Source organism: Schistocerca gregaria, chromosome X (genome assembly GCF_023897955.1).
Source record: "Schistocerca gregaria isolate iqSchGreg1 chromosome X, iqSchGreg1.2, whole genome shotgun sequence".
Classification (NCBI taxonomy): domain Eukaryota; kingdom Metazoa; phylum Arthropoda; class Insecta; order Orthoptera; family Acrididae; genus Schistocerca; species Schistocerca gregaria.
The window spans coordinates 489,590,803-489,612,515 of record NC_064931.1 but is presented as its reverse complement, the minus strand read 5'-3'; the positions used below and the strand labels follow the sequence as shown (position 1 = coordinate 489,612,515).

Here is a 21,713-nt window from a genome sequence, read left to right as displayed (position 1 = left end):
TCAGTACGGGCTCTAATTTTCCTTATCTTTGAATGGTGATCATTGTGTGCTCTGAAAGTTGGTGGTAATAATATATGCTCTACATCCTCAGCGAAGATCGGATTTCAGAATTTAGTGAGCAGTCCCTTCTGTTTAGCACTTCGTCTATCTGCAAGTATGTCCCTCTTCAAACTTTCAATGAGATTTGTAACGCTCTGACGATGGCTAAATGTGCCAGTCATGAATCTTGCCACACTTCTTTGGACCTTCTCAATCTCTTGAATCAGACCCAACTGGTAAAGGTGCCATACAGACGAACAATAGTCTAAGACTGGACGAACTAAAGTATTGTACGCAATTTCCTTTGTTGGAGGACTGCATCGCTTCAGGATTCTACCAATAAACTGCAATCTAGAGTTCGCCTTGCCCATTACTTGTGTAATCTGATCATTCCATTTGAGATCATTTCCAATAGTCACACCCAGATACTTGACGGATGTTACCACTTCCAAAGACTGGGCATTTATTTTGTACTCGTACACCAATGGGGATTTTCACCTTGTTATACGCAGTAGGTTACACTTACTAATATTGAGAGATAACTGCCAGACATTATACTACGCATTTATTTTCTGCAAATCTTCATTGATTTGTTCACAACTTTCTTGTGATACTACTTTCCTGTAGACTACATCATCATTGGCAAACAGTCTAATGCCGCTGTCAATACCACCAACCAGATTGTTTATGTAAATCGTAAAAAGCAGAGGACCTATAATACTGCCCTGGGGCACACCTTAAGTTACGCTTCTTTCTGTTGAAGTTATCCCATTCAGGATGACATACTGCTCCCCTTCTTTTAGAAAACTTTCTATCCAACCGCATATGTCATCGGATAGATCGTAAGTGCGCACTTTTTGGAGCAATCAACAGTGCGGGACTGAGTCAAACGCCTTTCGTAAGTTGAGAAATAGGCATCAACCTGGGAGCCGGTATCTAGAGTCTGTTGTATATCATGCACAAAAAGAGCCAGCTCTGTCTCGCATGACCACTGTTTCCTAAAACCGTGCTGGTTTCTGCAGATGAGCTTCTCAGAGTCAGTCTGAACACAAAATGTGTTCCATGATTCTATAACAAATCGATGTCAGTGAAATTGGCCGGTAATTATGTGCATCCGATTTTATACCCTTTTTATAGATTGCTATGATCTGGGCCTTCTTCCAGTCCCATGGAACTGTTCCAATGATCTCTGATCGATGATGGATAAGAATGGTGCTATATTTGTAGCACAGTCAACATATAATCTTACGGGGATACCGGATGGGCCAGGTACCTTCCTAGCGTCTAAGGATCTTAACTGTTTTACAATCCCAGATACACTAAACTCTATGTCGCCATCCTTGCGCTTGTTCGATAACTGAAAGGGGGAATGGTGCTACAGTCCTCTACCGTAAATGAGTTTTTGAAAGCTAGGTTTAGAACTTCGGCCTTCTGTTTGTCATCATCAGTTACATTACCCATACTGTCAACAAGATAAGGTATTGAATTATTTGTAGCGTTCATAGATTTTACATACGACCAAAATTTTTTGGTTTTATTTTTAGAATCTGCAGATAAAATATTGCTTTCAAATTCTTTAAAAGAATCTCTCATTGACCTTTTGACAGCTGCTTTCAATTTGCATAATTTCTGTTTGTCAGCGAGGCAGTGACTAAGCTTAAATTGACTGTGCGAAATTCTCTGCTTTCTCAGCAACTTCCTAATATGTTTGTTGTACCTAGGTGGATCCTTCCCCCCCCCCCCCCCCCCCTATATCTTTGCTAGGCACATACTTCTCTAGCACGTGGTGGGCAGTAACTTCTGACCAATAATGCTCAATATCTTTTGTGTCCTGCAGTGAATGCTTGGAGCTGACTATGAAGATATTCATTAATGACACTTTTATTTGCTTTCCCAAACAAGAAAGCTCTACACTGTTTCTTTGGTTTTTTTTTTTTTTCCAGCTTCCACTGACACAGAAGTCACAATGACATTATGGTGGCTAATACCATCTTCTAGATTAACTTCCTCAAAAAGATCAGGTCTGTTTGTCGCCAAGATATCTAATATGTTCCTATCTTCAGTTGGTTTTTTAACCAATTGTTCAAGGTTGTATGTTGAGAGCGCTCCTAGAATAACTTCACACGAGTCTTTGCTTCTGCCCCCTGTGATAAACGTGTAATTTTCCCAGTCAATGGATGTCAGATTAAAGTCTCCACCTATAACTAATGGATAATTTGGATATTATTTTAAACAGATTCATGAGCTAGGTACCATACTAGTGGTGTTAATTCTTGCCCTTGGTGTTTCATAGGACACAAGCACCAGGTGTGCCCTTCGTGATGCTAAGTGGTGGTGTTGTGGCAAGTGCAGTCAATCACGCTGCCTGTTTGCAAAACTACAAGTCCAACACACACTTTGCATATTCTCCAAAGTTCCAGTCAATGAACGTCAATGCAATAGTTTCAAAGCCAAGTAGTGACTGTAATACAGCACAGGGTAAATCAAGCGCAGCAATGAAAAAGTGACACATTGCTTCTATTCAGTGTCAGGCAAATAAAATGTTTGTCACTTTGCAGATTACCATTCACAAAATACATTTTTAGTTGGACAGTGCTGTGTCAGTGATTTTCCTGAACAGAAGCACTTACAAACTGTTAGGCAATCCTAATCTACACTACTCACAGGCAACTCTTTCTGGTTACGGTGGATGACATTCCTGTGTTAAGTATTAGCAGCCTACCTGCCACTTTTCATGTTACCAAGGTAGTTTCATTTATGGTTTTGTGCTCACTTGACAGTGAAAACATTTCTGGCATGGATTCTTTTGATTTGTTTGGTCTACACATTAAAAAAAAAATATATTTTCTCTCCGTGAACTCTTGTGCCTACGGACAGGGTAGCTGGACTGTGTGATGAATTTGGTAACATTTTTCAAGGTGGCTTTGGCAAAGCTATTAATTTTGAGGCTCACATTACCAAGAAAGAAAATGCACAAGCATGGTTTGCATATCACTCTCAGAGATCAGGTGGCACAAAAACTCTTTTCTTAACAGGCCAATGGTGTAATTTCCCCTGAAGCAGCCAGTCAGTGAGTATCACCTTTAGTGATAACAAAGAAACATACAGGCAGATTATGCTTATGTGCAGATTTGAAGGCAACACTAAATCCATAGAGTGAGATTGACTCTTTTTCCTTTGCCACAGCCTGAGTAACTCATGGACAAACTTAGTGCAGGTCGCTCCTTTTCCATGATTGATCTGCGTGATGCTTATCTGCAGCTTCCCTAGTTGAACAGACACAACAAATTTTTGTGATCAACACCCACAAGGGGTTAATCAAGTTTCTGAAGTTGCCCTTCAGCTCACAGCCGACTGCTACAGTTCCTTCTTGTTCGAACTATTTGGATGAGAGTCACTTCAAGTCTTACAAACACCTATCCAATCTCAAGAAATTTCTTCAAATGCTTTCAGATGCTGGGTTGACATGTAATAAAGACAAGTGTTCCATCTTCCAGATTAAGATTGAATATTTAGGACATATAATTAATGGTCAAGGTATCCATGATTTGTAGTCACACTTAACTATCATACAGGACCTCCCAGCTCCTAGGAACATTAGTGAACTCCAAGCTGTATTGGGTAAATCGATAAATTGACTTATTATATTTGGTTCATTCCGAGCACTGCATATATTGCAACTCCATTGCATCATCTCCATCAAAAGAATGTTCCATTTGAGGCAACTAAAGAGTGTCAGGTTGCATTTCAGAAACTGAAAGATGCTTTACAGAATGATCGTTCTTTGGTACATTTTCATCATGCTAAGCCAGTTGTGCTAGTGGTTGATGCATCCTCTTAAGGGGGTTGGTGGTGGTCTCTCACACAGAGTCGAATCACAGAACGAGTCCAACTGCATTCACATCCAAACTCGTCAACAAAGCACAGGGCAACTACTCACAGATTGAGAAGGAAGAGCTTTCTATCTAAAGCACCACCACACAGGCAAGAGTGGCTGTCCATAGCGGCTACTGTTGCTGCGTCAGCTGTGACACTGTGAAAGTGGCAACAATTTCATTAGCAGTTAGGCTTGTGTAGCACAGTATGACAGAGCTGCCACATGCCACTGCTGCAGTCGAATGAACCAGCAGGTGCACACAGTTACTCTGACTTCCGGTGAATCTGTTTTCTGCGGGGAGAGTTGAACGCCTCATCTAGAGTTGCTTCCCGACCCACTAACTCACTAGTCTAAACAAAGCCACACTGCCAACAATTGTGCATCGAGTGGTTCTTCTTTACATTGCATGTGTATTTTTGGGCTATGGCGGAAGCATGTAGTGATTACTTTTGGCAATAAATTAGCAGCTACCAATGAAGTTGAAGAAAGGAAGTTTATTGAAAACTGTTGTCACCAATTACGGAGTTAGTGTTTCTACCATTTCAGAATGGGTGCAGTGGAAATATAAATTTCTACAGCAAGCCACGAAAAATCCTCCTAGAGAACCTCTGAAAACATATGACACTCAAAAAGTAGGTGAAGCTCTTTATTTTTGGTTCACCTAACAATAAGAAAAAGTTTTGCCTTTGACGGGCTTGATACTGCAAGAAAAATATAAAATGTTAGCCAAGTTGATAAGTGAGAAAGGAAAAGGATTTTCTTCAAGCTATGGGTGGTTATACAGGTTTAAAAACAGATACAGCATCCAGCAGCAGAATTTATGTGGAGGAAAATTATCTTCAGATGCAGTTGATGTTTCTAAAACAAGAATTTTGCACCCAAGGTTACACCAAGGATCGAATTTACAATGCCAATGAGACAGGCCTACAAAATCCTTAGTTTGCTCAAAAGAAATGTCTCACTACGACTCAAAACGAAAAAACAATGGATAACTTTTCATTTGGCATCTAATGCTTCTGGCACACACAAACTGCTCAAAATGCGTATCAGGAAGCTGAAATAATCTCGAGCCCTGAATGATGTTGCCCAAAATGAACTACCAGTTTTTTTATAGACACCAAAGAAGTTCTAGGGGGTCTTGTGACCTCTTTACCGAATGGATTGGAGATCAGTTTGTACAGAAAATTGAAAATTGTTTAACTAAAAAACATCTCCCTATAAAAACCATCTTATTAATTGACAATGCGCCTACACATCCTTGTGAGTTAAAATGTGGCAATTATGTTTTCTTCCCCTGAATGTTACCAGTCTCAGTCAACCATTGGACCAGATCATAACAGCAGCATTTAAACGGCACTACCTTGGGCTATTTCTGGGCACGATCCTACAAGACCCACAAAACAAAAACATGCATGAAGTGCTGAAGGCAGAAAACACAATACATGCAACTTATTGGTGTGTGCATGCCTGGGATAATGTAAAAACAGAAATTCTTCAAAGGTGCTGGAGAAAACTGTATGATGGGCTTGAAGAAAAAAATAAGAAAATTTTGAAAGCTTGACAGAAACGGCAAAGAGGACTCCTGGATGCGAAGACAAGGTTATGTGCGAGGTTGATGAAGGGGTTGTCACAACCAATTCGCAAGAAATCACAGACCAAGAAATTTTAGAAACAGTATTGTAGACAAATACAGATGTGACTGAAAAGCCTGAAGTAGATAACATGGATGACAAAGTCACAGCTGATGGTTTTCGAGCACTAGAGGTAAACCTATATTAAGTATTTTTCTTTCAAAAACATATTGTGTATAAAACACAGAAATTCCAATACTTGTGTTGTTGTTGTTATAGATTGCCTTAAGATTTGTTGAACAATGCAATGAGTTACTGCCTGCTGATTCTAATGAAACGATGGCGGGACATGGCTGCTCGAAAACGTGTGGAGGGACACAAGAAAGAAACAAAAATTACTGAGTAATTTATATGCTACAAACTATTGAGTATAGTATTCTATAGATAAATATTAATGCACTGTAATCCTAAACATGTAATTTTAAATATAATAAAGAACATAAGTATAGCCTACAAAGTGACTTTTCAATTCAACTCACCTTTCAAAAATACATACTGTAATTACAGTTCAAAATACTTTAGTACATTTTATTAGATGTTCGTAGCTGAACCGAAAAAATATTATCCTGAAAAGTACAGACGTGAACAAAGATGACAGAGATCTTAAATAATATTCCTCAGCAAGTTCATCTCTTACTTTGGTATCCTTGGCTAATAAGAAGAACGTCATCAATTTTTCTTATGCTAATCCAAAATTATGGTTTCTGTCATTAAAATCAAGACTCCCAATCTCGAAATAGGAGAAGAAAAATTTATCTTCAAATATGAAGCAAAGAAGGAAAGCAAGGTGGCACAAGAAATGACAAAACTGCATTCATAAACTCTGAAATGTGGGGAAAATTTTAGGTTGCATGAGGCTGTTATGGACAACTGCCACCAAGAGCATTACAATAGGTAATGGCAATGGCAACTGCATTTCCACATTTGTCAAAAAGTTTCAATTTATTGCTAGTGATCCTTGGATAAAAATCTTAAAATGTAAACATTCAACAAGACTGTGGAAAATTACCAAAAATGATTATGTAACTTTGAAAGAAATGGCAGAAGCGGCAGAGAAGTTTTGCATACAGACACAATACATAATGCCAAGATTCAAACTTTGTTATATAATTAACATGACCACCCTAGATGTCCGTATGAATCAACATATAACAGGTCACTGGATTACAAGGAGGCAAAGACTGTTTTGATGAAAAACCTCAATCTCTCTTACATAGTGCAGTACAGTGTAACTGCTCAGGAGAACTGTTACGTCTTGTATTTTAGATGAATGCCAACAAATTTGATCCGTAAGTGTCTGTTACTGCCAAGAAATGAGAAGAATATAAGAATGTTGTTGTTACTTGCTCCAAGTCAGGAAAACTAACAAAAGAGCTTAATGCAAAATCTTTGGAAACAACATTAAAGTCATACATTTCTAACAATAAGTTCCTTCTATTGATGGATTTGGGTGTGGCCAAGTAGATCTGACACAGTATGAAGACACACTCATAAATGAGGAAGGCGAAGTAACATATACAATAGAGACCATTCCGCCCAAATATACTTCTCTTGTTCAACCCTCTGACGCATATTTCTATCATCAAGTCAAACACCCAATTAAAAGACAACCCAAACTCAAACTCCGTCTGAAAAGGCATCAGAAAGCTCAATGGTACTGACATCTGTTGTGTAATCCTCAGCTAATAGGCATCACTGGATGCGGATATGGAGGAGCATGTGGTCGCCACACTGCTCTCCCGGCTGTTGTCAGCTTTCGTGACTGGAATTTTCTCAGTCAAGTAGCTCCTCAATTGGCCTCACACAGGCTGAGTGCACCCCACTTGCCAATAGCGCTTGGCAGACTTGGACGGTCACCCATCTAAGTGTTAGCCAAGCCTGACAGAGATTAACTCTGGTAATCTGACAAGAACATGTGTTACCAATGCGGAAAGGTTATTGGGAAAAGACTACAAAATGCCCCTTAAATGCTACAACACCAGTGAGAATTATCATCACCAGAAGATGCAGTTAAAATACATTTGATCGCACAGCATCAATTCAGTACATCTGTTTTCACTCCACAGGTTCAGTATGCATCCAAATTGATAAGAGGAAAAACATTCATTTAAAAAACTGAATGATGTATACTTCCCACTTAAGCATATTTCAGAAAAATGTTTTTGCTAAAGAAATGCTTTCATAAAATATGTGTAGTGTGAACACTATTTGCGTTTTAAATGTTTCTCTGTTGATTATCACCCTAAAAATGTAATGTAGCTTCTAATAATAAATAAAAAATAGATAATTAATTTCTAGAATTTTTGGAAATTTTTCTGACACTTGAAACTTTGCACAATTACATAAATGAAATCTTTAAACATATTATTTAATTAATTTAAAGTAATCTTAACTAAACTGAATATATTAACTTTAAGTATATAAATTTAACTATTTAAATTTTATAATTAATAGTTTAACACAGCATGGAATAAAATAAAATGAATAATTAAAAATTGGTAGCAGTGAGAATAGAAACCAAGCCAATTAATTTCCAGACATTGCACTTGGCTAATGCGCCATGCCACTGACCTGAAAATTCAAAAAACACCCTCACAATCTACTTACAAAGCTTTAGAGTGTGTTTCACCTTATCCTACAGTCCACACAGGCGAGATATTCCATGAATTTGAAAGGGGCACCTACTTGCTACAACTAACATAGTTTTGGCCAAATCAGTGAGCCTCATTCCAGAGCCTCCCCTTGTTAGTTATGTGAGAGTTCCTTCATTGTTAGAATAAATTCAAAAAACTAAATCAAGGTGACTCATACTTGGTCAAAGAATAATGATGCGTAAAAATCCAAAAATTATGTAACCTGAAATATTACAAATTTACTGCGGCAGGAACAAAATCTGTACCAGGGTTGTTGCTCCGAATCTCAGAATTCCGTTTTTGACAGAAATACAAAACACAAATAATAATAAACAAATAGCTCTCAAAAACTTAATGTATAATAATATTCAACATAATACAGTAAAACTGATTTAACCTGCCTTTAAGACTTACCTGTACCTTCCTCATATTCTGATGACTCTGATTCAGTGATTTCTGGACTTTTGTTTTCATCTTCTTTGTCCAATATTTCAACCTCCTGCACAAAGATATGTATTTTACAGAGGATAGAAGACAAATAAGGATTGAATTTTATATAAAAGAATATTCCACATTCCTAGACATGTGACACTTTCGTGAGGGTAATTCAACAATCACCAAACTTCTAAAACACCATTTGCATACGAAGAGTCACATGGGTTACTAATAAATGTTTTATACACAATAATCTTTCCAGTAAGGAATATACAAAAGTACCACTGTACAAACCAAAACACCCAACAATGAGCAAAATGAAAGTCTGAACAACAAACAAATTACATACAAACGCAAACCCATCATGTAACAACTTTTACCAGGGGAGCAGAGGAAGAGAATTTTGCAAAAGGGTGCCTGCAGTATCTAGTAATTAATTACTGTGCCTCATATGTCCAATGAGCCGGCACTGTTCTACACCTGTCATGGACATTTCATATTCCACAAGAGCCACCTGTGAAACAAGTTACATTTTATGTCATCTCTACTGTAACAGCCATATAGATTTACATCCAATTGTGACTATAAACAATGTTATCTACTTGTATGATTGGCCAATACAATATGAAATGGAACTGATCCAGTAACAGGGCATGCTCTTCAGTACAAAATGAGGAGCTACAACAGTGTCTTCACAGCATATGTCACTAGACTCATCTCCCAACAATATTATCACATTGTACTTACAAAATCAAGTCCATACCCAAAAGCAGCGTCATTAGTGAAATAAAACACTTAGCACTGAAAGCACATTTATTACTAACACTGACATAGAGACAGAACAGAACTGGCGTCTTAGAAAGAGAATGCTCCTATTTACACAAACGTCAAATATTCCAGCATAAGAATACAAATATCACAAACATAAGAAATTTCAAGAAACTTCCAGCAATTATGTATACTAAATAACAAATATTTTCTTGTGGTCTGGTCTGAAATGGCAACCTGCAGCACACCTGTCCACAACACTAACTGCTGTGGCACACTACATGTAGCCCAGCTCGTGGCATTGCTCCCTCCCCTGGACAAACGAGACCCACTGTTTCAGAAGTTTTCATGGGAGCCGACAGCGATCCGTTGTTTCAGAAGTTCTCATTGGAGCAGATTACAGCTCCCTGGATCCTCTCATTCTGGTCATGTTGTCACATCCTCTTCACTAACACAAGCATCGAAGGTAGTCCCTTCCATCGAAGATTTGCAATCATTGAGCAACTTCAGTTTCCATGAACAATAAGCCCCCCCCCCCCCCCCGCCCACTGTCAATCTGCACCTCAGGAGTGTAATATGGCTTCATACAGAGGACACAGATAATTCTCTATGCTTTTGTCTTTTGATTAAGTGTCATAATACTTAATCTCATATCCGATATATAATAAGCGACGAAGGATACGATATGGACCAATGTAGTGCCTCATTACCTTTTTCAACAGTCCCACTTTCCACAAAAGCATAAAATCCCATGCCAAGTCAACCGTGCTACATTTCACTGACCAGTCCTTGACGTTATAAAGATCTCAATCCTTTTCCTGGACAATCAGGGTTCATTCGTGAGCCAGCTGTATTGCTTCTTCAGTCCTGATGAGGTGTTTCACGTAATCATACTGAGTACCATCTGGGTGAAACAGAAATAATGTTTCCACTACAGTTTCAGACTAGTTACCATGGAGCAGAAAGGACACTGTGAAACTCTTAGTGTCTCACTTTACTGTTTTATATGCAACTGTCACTATGGACACTATTTCATCCCAATCTCTCTGTTCAATATCAAAATAAATCAAGAGCATACCTGCATATGTCTTATTAAAGTGTCCTCCTGCACCTTTCACCTGTGGGTGGTAGGCAGTTGTCATCCTGTGGGGGATGTTGCACATGAAATTACCTCTGACACTACTCTTGACTGGAAAACTTTTTCACTATCAGAGATCACCACAAAGAGCATTCAAGATCTCACAGTAGCTCAGGCTACCTTTTCCACAGAATATGATATGTCAGACCTGTATTCTTGATTGACAAATGCAGCTCGACCAAGTCCGCCTGATGGTGAAATTGCAAAACTGTATTGCAGTGCAGGTAGAAGTGGAGTGGCCCCTGCTTGACAGTTCGAGTATCAAACCCCACGTCATCGCAGCTTTTCAATTCAGTCTCTGCGAAATTCTCAAAGACTGCTCATTTGTCCTGATTGTTTTTCCTGCCCATGTAATAATGATATCTGTTAACAGTGTATCCACCAGTGTCATATAGCAGATGATTGTTGGTGTCAACTGAATCACGAGTGCTCCGGTGTACAAACACAAATAAATGGCATCAATGCTTCATGGATCGTAGCATGTCACCTTACACTGCCAGCATTAATTTATGGTACTTCAGTTCTATTCCATTTTGAAATAGGGGATATAGTCTCCGTTATTAATCAGCCTATATACACTCCTGGAAATTGAAATAAGAACACAGTGAATTCATTGTCCCAGGAAGGGGAAACTTTATTGACACATTCCTGGGGTCAGATACATCACATGATCACACTGACAGAACCACAGGCACATAGACACAGGCAACAGAGCATGCACAATGTTGGCACTAGTACAGTGTATATCCACCTTTCGCAGCAATGCAGGCTGCTATTCTCCCATGGAAACGATCATAGAGATGCTGGATGTAGTCCTGTGGAACGGCTTGCCATGCCATTTCCACCTGGCGCCTCAGTTGGACCAGCGTTCGTGCTGGACGTGCAGACCGCGTGAGATGACACTTCATCCAGTCCCAAACATGCTCAATGGGGGACAGATCTGGAGATCTTGCTGGCCAGGGTAGTTGACTTACACCTTCTAGAGCACGTTGGGTGGCACGGGATACATGCGGACGTGCATTGTCCTGTTGGAACAGCAAGTTCCCTCGCCGGTCTACGAATGGTAAAACGATGGGTTCGATGACAGTTTGGATGTACCGTGCACTATTCAGTGTCCCCTCGACGATCACCAGAGGTGTACGGCCAGTGTAGGAGATCGCTCCCCACACCGTGATGCCGGGTGTTGGCCCTGTGTGCCTCGGTCGTATGCAGTCCTGATTGTGGCGCTCACCTGCACGCCACCAAACACGCATACGACCATCTTTGGCACCAAGGCAGAAGCGACTCTCATCGCTGAAGACGACACGTCTCCATTCATCCCTCCAGTCACGCCTGTCGCGACACCACTGGAGGCGGGCTGCACGATGTTGGGGCGTGAGCGGAAGACGGCCTAATGGTGTGCGGGACTGTAGCCCAGCTTCATGGAGATGGTTGCGAATGGTCCTCGCTGACACCCCAGGAGCAACAGTGTCCCTAATTTGCTGGGAAGTGGCGGTGTGGTCCCCTACGGCACTGCGTAGGATCCTACGGTCTTGGCGTGCATCCGTGCGTCGCTGCGGTCCGGTCCGAGGTCGACGGACACGTGCACCTTCCGCCGACCACTGGCGACAACATCGATGTACTGTGGAGACCTCACGCCCCCACGTGTTGAGCAATTCGGCGGTACGTCCACCCGGCCTCCCGCATGCCCACTATATTCCCTCGCTCAAAGTCCGTCAACTGCACATACGGTTCACGACCACGCTGTCGCGGCATGCTACCAGTGTTAAAGACTGCGATGGAGCTCCGTATGCCACGGCAAACTGGGTGACACTGACGGCGGCGGTGCACAAATCCTGCGCAGCTAGCGCCATTCGACGGCCAACACCGCGGTTCCTGGTGTGTCCGCTGTGCCGTGCGTGTGATCATTGCTTGTACAGCCCTCTCGCAGTGTCCGGAGCAAGTATGGTGGGTCTGACACACCGGTGTCAATGTGTTCTTTTTTCCATTTCCAGGAGTGTATTTCCATCTGCCTCCATAGCTGAGTGGTCAGTGCAGATGACTGCCATGCAGGGGACCAAGGTTTGATTCCCAATACTGCCGGAGGTTTTTCCTTGGTGGGAGGACTGGTACTGGGTGCACTCACCCTCGTGGGACCAACTGGGGAGCTACTTGATTGATTAGTAGTGGTTCCAATGTCAAGAAACCCAACAATGACTGAAAGAGCAGCATGCTACCTACTTGCCCCCCATATACCCATCCAGTGACGCCACTGGTAGAGGGCGACACAGTGGTTGGTCGGGCCCGACTGGCCCACCTAGGGCCAGAACACTGTACTTTACCCTTTTTACCTACGTGTCTCCAATTTTAATCTTCCACAATACAATCAATAGCAACACAGGTGTTGTCTTGCACGCATCAAGAAATGCAGATACAAAACAGGCTGTTCTAAGACTGATGTATAAGTAATGTCCTCTATCAGTATAATAGGTTACATTTCAATGTAGTTACAGCACCAATGAACTTTCAGAAATTTCTAGGACACAGTATTGTCAACCTTCCACAAAGTTTCATTTACCTACAAGACATAGTAGTGACATAAAGAACTCAGGGGGAACATATATCAAATCTCCGGCAAATATTTTCAATCCTTCTGAAACTCTGATTAACGTGCAACTTGTAAAATGCTCCCTCTTCCCATCTTCTATAAATTATATAGGATAAATCCTTCCCATATTCCAAAACTAAAGAATGTAAACAACCTGCATGTTTTCATGGGCAAGCCTATGCATTATGCCCCATTCCCCTAAATAACAATGACAGTCAACCTACTGAATCAATGCAGAGAAAAAGGGATCCCTCTCCAATGGTCTGCAGACTGTCATGTCAACAAGCTTTTCTTAAGCTGAAGCAAATGCCTCCAAACTGCTCCATGCCTAATCTCGTATCAGCCTCATTTCCCAATTGTGTTGGTCATGGACCTGTCACAATGTTCCATCAGGGCCGCTCTATCACATAATTACCCAAATGGTTCGGAATGGCCTATCGTGTTCACCTCCAAGATGCTGATCACAGCACAAGAAAGTACTGAAAAAGGCATTGCCAATTACATTTAATATGCAAAAGTTCTACAACAAATTTCATCTGGTCACAGATCATATACCACTGTTGTCGATATTTGGCTCTAATTCAAAGCTGAATAAATGAACATCTCAGAGGTTACAATACTGAGCTCTTTTCTTATCAAATTACCACTATTGTGTCAGCTCAACACTTGAACGTCGTCTGAATTCTGTCATGATTCCTTATGAGACCAGATGAGGAATCTGGTAAACAAGACACCATTTACTGATTTGCAACTAGAACAGTTGATGGAAGAGTTTCCCATCACTTCCAGGGATGTCACAGCAGCCACACATAAGGATTCACTCTTCAGGCAAGTTTGTCAGTTTGTAAAATCCAGCTGGCTGCATGCCCTTCCTTTGGAAGCCTCCACAGAACTTCATTGTCCTCCCCCCTCCCCCCTCCCTCCTGCGCGATGCTATGCCCTCCACCTTTGCAAAGGTGTCCTACTGTTGAATAACAATAGCCACCAGTGTCGAGCAGTCATTCTAGGGCTTCTGTGCTGTTGTACATTGCAACTCTTACATCAGCCCTACAGTGACATTTCCAGAATGAAGAATCTTACTCCACAGTATGTGTATTAGCAATGTGTAGATGAAGATGTTGTGCAAGTGGCTCCTAATGTCAGCTTTTTCAGTTGCAGCAACTAGCACTGCCTAAAACCTTTCAGACATGGTCTATGGGAGATCAGGTGCATGAGGATACCACCAAAGTCCTCACAACTATTTTTTCCTATTGGACGAGCCCCAATAACTCTTGTTACAGATAACAGTCTGAAGTTCAACTCTGCAGGTTTTTGGGCAGCTTTGCACCCAGAATGGAATTAAGCACGATACCATACTTCCTTTTTCATCTTGCATCTAATCACATGACAGAAAATTTACAATGCAGATAAAAAAAAAATCTTGACATAATTCCTACCGATTTTGGACTGCTCTCATTTTTATCCTTGTACTTGGCAACACCGTTTGTCTGAAGATTGATGCTCAAAATTTCAGTGCATTGAATGGCTAGTTACATCATTTAAAAAATAAAAATAATAAAAAAACATCATAATGCTTTCATTTCAAAGTGCAAGTGGAGACAGTGAGGTTGTGGTAGTAGAAAGTATAAATCAAAAAATTAATACAGAATTAAAAGACCAGAGACATTTTTAATGCAGATGGAAGTGGCATATTTTGCAATTTACCTCCTGTGAAGGCATATTCTGTTAAAGGAGAAAAATGCCAGGGAGTTAAGAAAAGTAAAGAAAGAATGGATGTCCTATTTTGTGTAAATAGTGATGGAAGTGAGAATTTGCCACCACTGATAATAGGGATATTTAAATCTCTCAGGTGTTTGCAAAACTAAAAAAACTAGCTTGTTCTTATGACTACAACAGCAACACCTGAATGCAATGGAAATGTTTACAAGCTTTCTCAGGCATTTGGATGCCAAGATGAGTGCAGTAGGTGGCAAGATAATGGTAATAATTGACCGAAGCCTTATACATCATACGAAAACACCATTTCTGAGAAATGTAAATGTTTAAATGTTGCATTCCTTCCATCGAACTGCACACCAGCAGTGGCCTCTGGACCTGGGCACAATAACTATTAATGGCAAATACAGAGTAACAGTTGTCCAGAAGTCAATTGCATTCCTTGAGAGGAAGTAAGTGATGAGACTCATCATTCTACAGGCTATGCATATGTTTGTTGCTGTATACAGTTGTGCAACACAACATATTGTGTTGAACTGTTTTGCAAAGGCTGGTTGTGGTACATCAATTTCTGCTGAAGACGACACTGTTCCGGAAGAAGACTACAGTAGAGTCACAAACGTTCCTGAAAATGTAACATTCCAGGACTTTGTTTCTTGTGATGATGACATTTTGACTCCCACATCCAAGATGAATGTGAGATGTGTGTAATTCTAGTGAAGGAACACTGTGAGGTAGAAGGTGATTGCGACAATGATGAAAAAAAAAGGCAGCGGCCTTTGGATGAAGTTTCCAGCTGCTATGCAAGGAACCGATACCACTAGGAACTACTATTCCTCTTTTAATGTAAATGAGTCAATTCTAACAAATATCAACCAACTGGAGCAACAGCTTCAGTCACTACACTACACAGGAAGGACAAAACAAACAACTCTTCCTGTTTAATTTTTAAAAAAATAAGGAATGTGTTCTGCAAAAAGTTTATGTTGTGTTTAAGGAGATTCATTAAAAAGGGGTTTTACGATACATGCTCTCTGATGGATTTATTTATGATGACCTTGAGATACTTGACTATTTTCTGGACACTGTTTTGGACTTCATTATTTCCTGTGGCCAATCTTTGGCTTGCACAGATTTATGTCAATTTCCCTAATGTGGCACTGCCTCTGTTCTCTATTCAACTGCATGTTGTGCCTTCTGTGAGTGACCTGACAATGTGTGTATGTGCACTGAGAGAGTGGTATATATTAAAGTGTCTCTCAGTTTGCTGAACTTACAGTGTTCCCAGCACTAACTTTCGAGTTAGTGAATAACTCTCCAGAGTACTTTAATGACCAGGAGGTATCCACCTATAGAAGTCTTTGTTGCTGATTAGTTCAAGAAGAGTCAGGATGTATTGTATTCTGTGCTTTATTTGTATTTAATTAGTGTTCAATAAAATGTGTGTTGTTGAAGAAGCAAACTTGCAACATTATCCAAGAAGAAAACACAGTTCAGATATTTATTTATCAATGACAAAGGTGAAGAGTGTGCACCTAACTGTCTCAAACAACCTATCTTTATAAAAATATAAGATACAAATGTAAAACCAGTGCCATTTTGCTGAAGAAAAAGGCTACCAAACTGGGAGACATACCAGAATAAAAACATATGTTGAATTTTTAAATTTTTTTTTACAAACATTCCACTTTATACTACTTCTACCTTCCTACCAGAAAACTAGAACACTGACGAAATTGTAAATGGTATACTGTAACAATGACATAAATAGTGATGACCGTAAGCTTCAGACATTACAATATTCATGTAAACTGATCACACTTCAAAAAGTGTAATGCAGATTTAATGTTGCTAAATAGATTCTACTGAATTTCATCAAGAATCTTTGTAGGATATCCAAAAGTATGATCATGAATTAAAACTTACAACTTCTTCTTTGCGGCTCAATAATTTTTCTCGAAGCTGTTGTCGTCTTTTTTCTATCTCTGAATCACTAAGTTCTTCCTCCTCCTCTTCTTCACTCCCTTCATCTCGATGTGGTTTTCCATCGTCTTCATCTGATTCACCACCCTGAAGTACTTCAGGGGCATGAATATGTCTGAAATATTTCACACAATATAGTAAGCACAGGTGGAAAACATTACAAATAAAGTTTCAGAGATGGAAGGAAGAAAGTTAAGGTTTAAATCTAGTTCACAAAATCATTAAAGATTATCTAGGAACTCTTCAATCCAATCACACAATTGGTCTCATAGTCCATATGCTCTTACTTTTTTCATCAAATGACTGTGGGGAACTGCATCAAATGCCTTGCGTAAGTCAAGAAACATGACACCTACCTGGGAACCCGTGTTTATGGCCCTCTGAGTCTCGTGGAAGAATAGCGCGAGCTTAATGTAAATTTAAATGATTCGATCATCCCTCAAAATAAAGGCTTCCACCATTGAACTATATATTCATCTTTACTGCTTTAGATGATGATCTGAACTGTTTATCAGGTATCTGTGCGAGTGGCTTTTGAGCTCTAATGTTCAGACATTTCTACTGGGCATGGACTCTTCAAAACATTAAATTGGACACTCTTCCATTGTGAACCATATGTTCAGATCAGTACCATTCAGAACATGTAGAGTGTTCCTTTTCTCAATGAGACCACATAACAATGATGAAATCAATGGATCAAAAACAAGTGAGTTTGTTCACCTCAAGGCTAATTTCACTTAGGTTTTATACACAAAAATTTGCTACAATTCCACTGAGGATGTGCCCCATAGCTACACTGATCAGTTAATTTGTAGAACTTATTGGCCCACTGCAAAGTAAGTTGACATGTGGCAATTCACGAAAGGACTAGCAAAGTTCTTTGTGAAGATATCTTCTTGCAGTGATGTCATCTCATTCACCACAACCACGGTGAATAAAATAACATTATAATATTTGAATATCATGCCTTTAAGATATAATTTGGAAGTTTAGTATGTTTCAATAAGTATATGTGCAAGTTTTTCCCGTAAACAATTGTAGGAGTGTGGCCAGTCTATCGTGCAAACAGAAACTGGGTAGGTTTATTATTAGTTCAAGCACAGAAACTGTGGGGTGGCTCATTAGAGAGTGGAGTTTGACTCCACATATTTTCACTGAGTGTCCCACGGACAGAAAACTTTAGGTTGGAAATATGACTTATACCTTGAGTGAAATTCCAGAAACCACATACAAATAGCAATATACAACTGAACATTTATTTACATTTTTACTTTACACATTTAAAAGACTTCTCATACTAAAAGAATGCTGTACATTGCACAAGTTACGGTAGAATACAAACAGGAATTTTAAAGGCAAGAATGTATGAAACTAATTAAAGGAGTTTAAGTGCCTAGCAGAGCCTGCAAAAGTTGACTACCAATTTTGATTTTACTTGGACAATCAGCTTCGCAAAAATATTTCATATTAAATCGTACTTCTGAAAAATAGATTGGAGAAACATAAATTTGTTCTACTCTACAGTTGTTTTGGACTCTACAAAAGTGAATATGCAAAGTGATCTGACCATTGTCAAGTGGTAAAGAATGTCCCCTCTGTGGAAAAATACAAGGAATCACCACCACGTAATGTCCCCTCTGTGGAAAAATACAAGAATCACCACCGGGAAGAAGTGCTCTGAGACAGCACACGGAAAATTACACGAGGCATTAGTAGCACTATGTGTGTACCCCAGGGAGAACAAAATCAAGCTCAAACGCTCAAAGGTTTCACCCTCAAAGTGCTTCCACTATGACGACAACTACGCCTCAACAAAACCATATGTGACATATAAATATGCATCAGTGTTGCAAGTTCCTACTTCTAATATGTTCATCAAAACTATCTCAGGAAGCATAATAGGACTGCTTCTCAATATACATCAATGTGTTATCACATGGGATCAACAGCACACACTAATTGTTCACTGATGGTGGTATTGTCAACAGTAATGTATCATCACTACAGTATTTTTTGTGGAATTCTGGGAACGTATGTTACATGTCTCAAGGAAACAGTACACACAACACCAGTGTGATCTACTGAGTACTTCTCCACTGTGTGGAGTGCTTATTCAGCCGACACCAAAACTACTGTAAAAAGATCAGTAGGCTATAGGTCTGAAAAAAAGAAACAAAAAAAACTGTAACCCCACACTCAGTAGAACGTAAATGAGGTATTTGGAAGAAGGATGATTTGTTCTCACAAAACCCTCTTGGGTAAATTTAGAGAACTGGTGTGTGAATGTGCAACAGTTCTGCTCCCTCCATTTTATACCTCCCTTGGAGAGCATATAATTAGATAAGAGAGATTAAGAGGAATATTTTCCCTTTGAACCATATGCAAATGGATTAAGACTAGTAGTGGAAACTATTAGTATGAAGTAGTCTTCACTATACACTTTACAATCATTTAAAGAGTAGAAACATAGGCAAATAATTACAACAGCTTAACTGACATTGTGTTAATCCACTTCAAGTGGCAAGGTAGAGACAAAGTGCAAGATTTTGTGTCGTGGATTCTACAAGTCCTTGATATGTGATAGCAGGTGGATGGCAAAAGATTTCCCTCCACAACTTATAAAATACCTTTAGATTAGGAGGAAAAGGGGTGATTTATAACATGTAAGATGGCACAAAATGTAGTCCCAGATGTTTCTAACATCCTAATGCACTGTAAATTGTCACAAGACATCAGCTGCCATTCTTTGGCATGCTCCTCAAACTAGTATAACACTATCAGACCTCGTGGCCAAATCAAATGTTTTATTAGAAACTGCCATGTAAGAAGTGGGTGACATCAGCCATGAAAGGATACAGTTTCACTAAAGTCTTCTGTACCAATTAAAACTCCCAGAGAAACCAAATTTAATGTCAATCGCAGTATAAAGCTGACATCACTGGTCTGTGTACATCATGTCAAGCAGGTGTCTAGCATGGATTCTCCAAACGGACAGCATATTTTGACAACCACTAACACACTGTGACTATTTGATGTTGCAACATATTTCCATTGTCCCAGGAACCAGTCTCAATGTTCCCAACCCAACATAACTGATGATAAAACTTCTGGCAGATCAAAACCGTGTGTCAGATCATAATTCAAACCTGGGACTTTTGCCTTAACTTTGGAAGGCAGGAGATGGGGGACTGCCAGAAGTAAAGCTGTGGAAGTGGAGCATAAGTGATGCTTGGATGGTTCAGTCAGTAGAGCACTTGCTTGCGAAAGACAAAGGTCTCAGGTTCAAGCTCCAGTCTGGTACAGAGTTTCCAATCAGCACACACTCCTTTGAAGAGTGAAAATTCTTTCTGATGACTGATGATAATGTTTGCTCAAGAAAGAAAGACACAAAAACACTATCATTCATTAAAAAAATTATACTCTCTCACTCTTTCCAGTTGGTGTATGCAGCATGTATCACACTGTCTAGAGCTTAAATTATTTTTACAAACCCTTCCTCAAATAGGAAGACCAGATTATCAACATAGTATACAGGCGGAAAATGGAGGTTTGCATATCAAAACAGTTTGCGCAGGTTTCACAGAAAGTGGGACACCCTTCATTTATCAGGTAATAAAGCAGACCAGGAAGCTCTACAATGAACAATCTGGGCGAGAGAGGCTGAAAAGCATTAGAAATTGACAGAACATCATTAAAATGGATTCACTATATTGCAGATTATTTTATTGTACCACTCAAGCAATCCCACACGAACTCCATTATTTCTAAGGAGTTCATCAAGTGTTCATGAATTTTGTTGTTTTATTTTCATATGGACTTTCTCTTTCAAATGTGCTCTTAGCTTATTATACTTGCCATACTGTATGACAATGGAGATAACACTCATATTGCGAGAGAGAGAGAGAGAGAGAGAGAGAGAGAGAGAGAGAGAGAGAGAGAGAGAGAAGAAACACCACCTCAGAGAGATCCCACACATTGGGACAATGTTCATAATTTGATAGATTTTTTTTCACAAGCTTGTCTGGCTATTGTGTCTATAATCTCGTTATCACAAATTTTGATGTGCCCTGATATCCAACACGATGACACTACTTATCTGGTTCTATTGGGAACACAGAGTATCCTAGATGTTCTGGAGAAGATTCTCTTCTGGGTACATTCACACTGAGTCAGACAAGATGAGGGATGTTTTCATACAACCACACACCATCTGAAAGCCATCAGGATTCCATACAACTCGTCACTGAAGATGATGAATTTGGCTGGATGTCTGAGAAAACAATAGAACAGCTACTTAGAACCATCTGTATAAACCACTGAATCATTACAGTGCTTGAATTTAAAAAAAGAATACGGAAAGTAAGCCAACAGATAAAATTTCCCTTATTCAATTTGTTGTGTTCCTTTATCAGGTAATGTGACTGCTTGCTCCAATAGTGCAGGAGACCCCAGATATCTGCTACACTGTTCTGCATTAAAAAATGTTTTGCGCCAATCCGTAATGTTTTTGTGGCTAATGTGAGGTTCATGAATAGTCCCTTTGCTGGAGATAAGCAATGATGATGGGTGCTGAAGCCTTTTCTGCTGACTTTGATTTAAAGGCATGCTGCTGTTTTGCAGAAATTGCTGACTCATTAGCTTCAACATAAGGGTTACCGATAGGGCTTGTTCTGAGAGCTCCTGCTGCCAGTCTGATGGCCATATGGTCTACAGCAGCCTTTTTCCAATGCAGGAATGTGAGATCTCTGTTGCCACTACACATATAAAATTCAGGCTGCACCAAGAGTGGTACACTCATAGACTAGATGCGACTGAATGAATGCTTCATAAAACTGTTGTACACAAGATCTGTCTGCACCCCAGATGTTTTTAATAAGACACATTAAATTTTTAACAGTTTTAATTG

At 39.7% G+C, this 21,713-nt stretch overlaps 1 protein-coding gene across 1 annotated transcript in view; it reads right to left on the bottom strand.

Annotated features, from left to right (window-relative positions):
- The window catches only part of LOC126298448 (microfibrillar-associated protein 1), a 72,905-nt gene that overhangs the window by 36,488 nt on the left and 14,704 nt on the right, over positions 1-21,713 (bottom strand). The window contains exons 3-4 of the mRNA XM_049989778.1: positions 16,751-16,922; positions 8,595-8,679 (exon numbers count right to left, since the gene is read on the bottom strand). Of these exons, the coding sequence (XP_049845735.1) occupies positions 8,595-8,679; positions 16,751-16,922 (257 nt within the window). The remainder of the gene's footprint in view (positions 1-8,594; positions 8,680-16,750; positions 16,923-21,713) is intronic.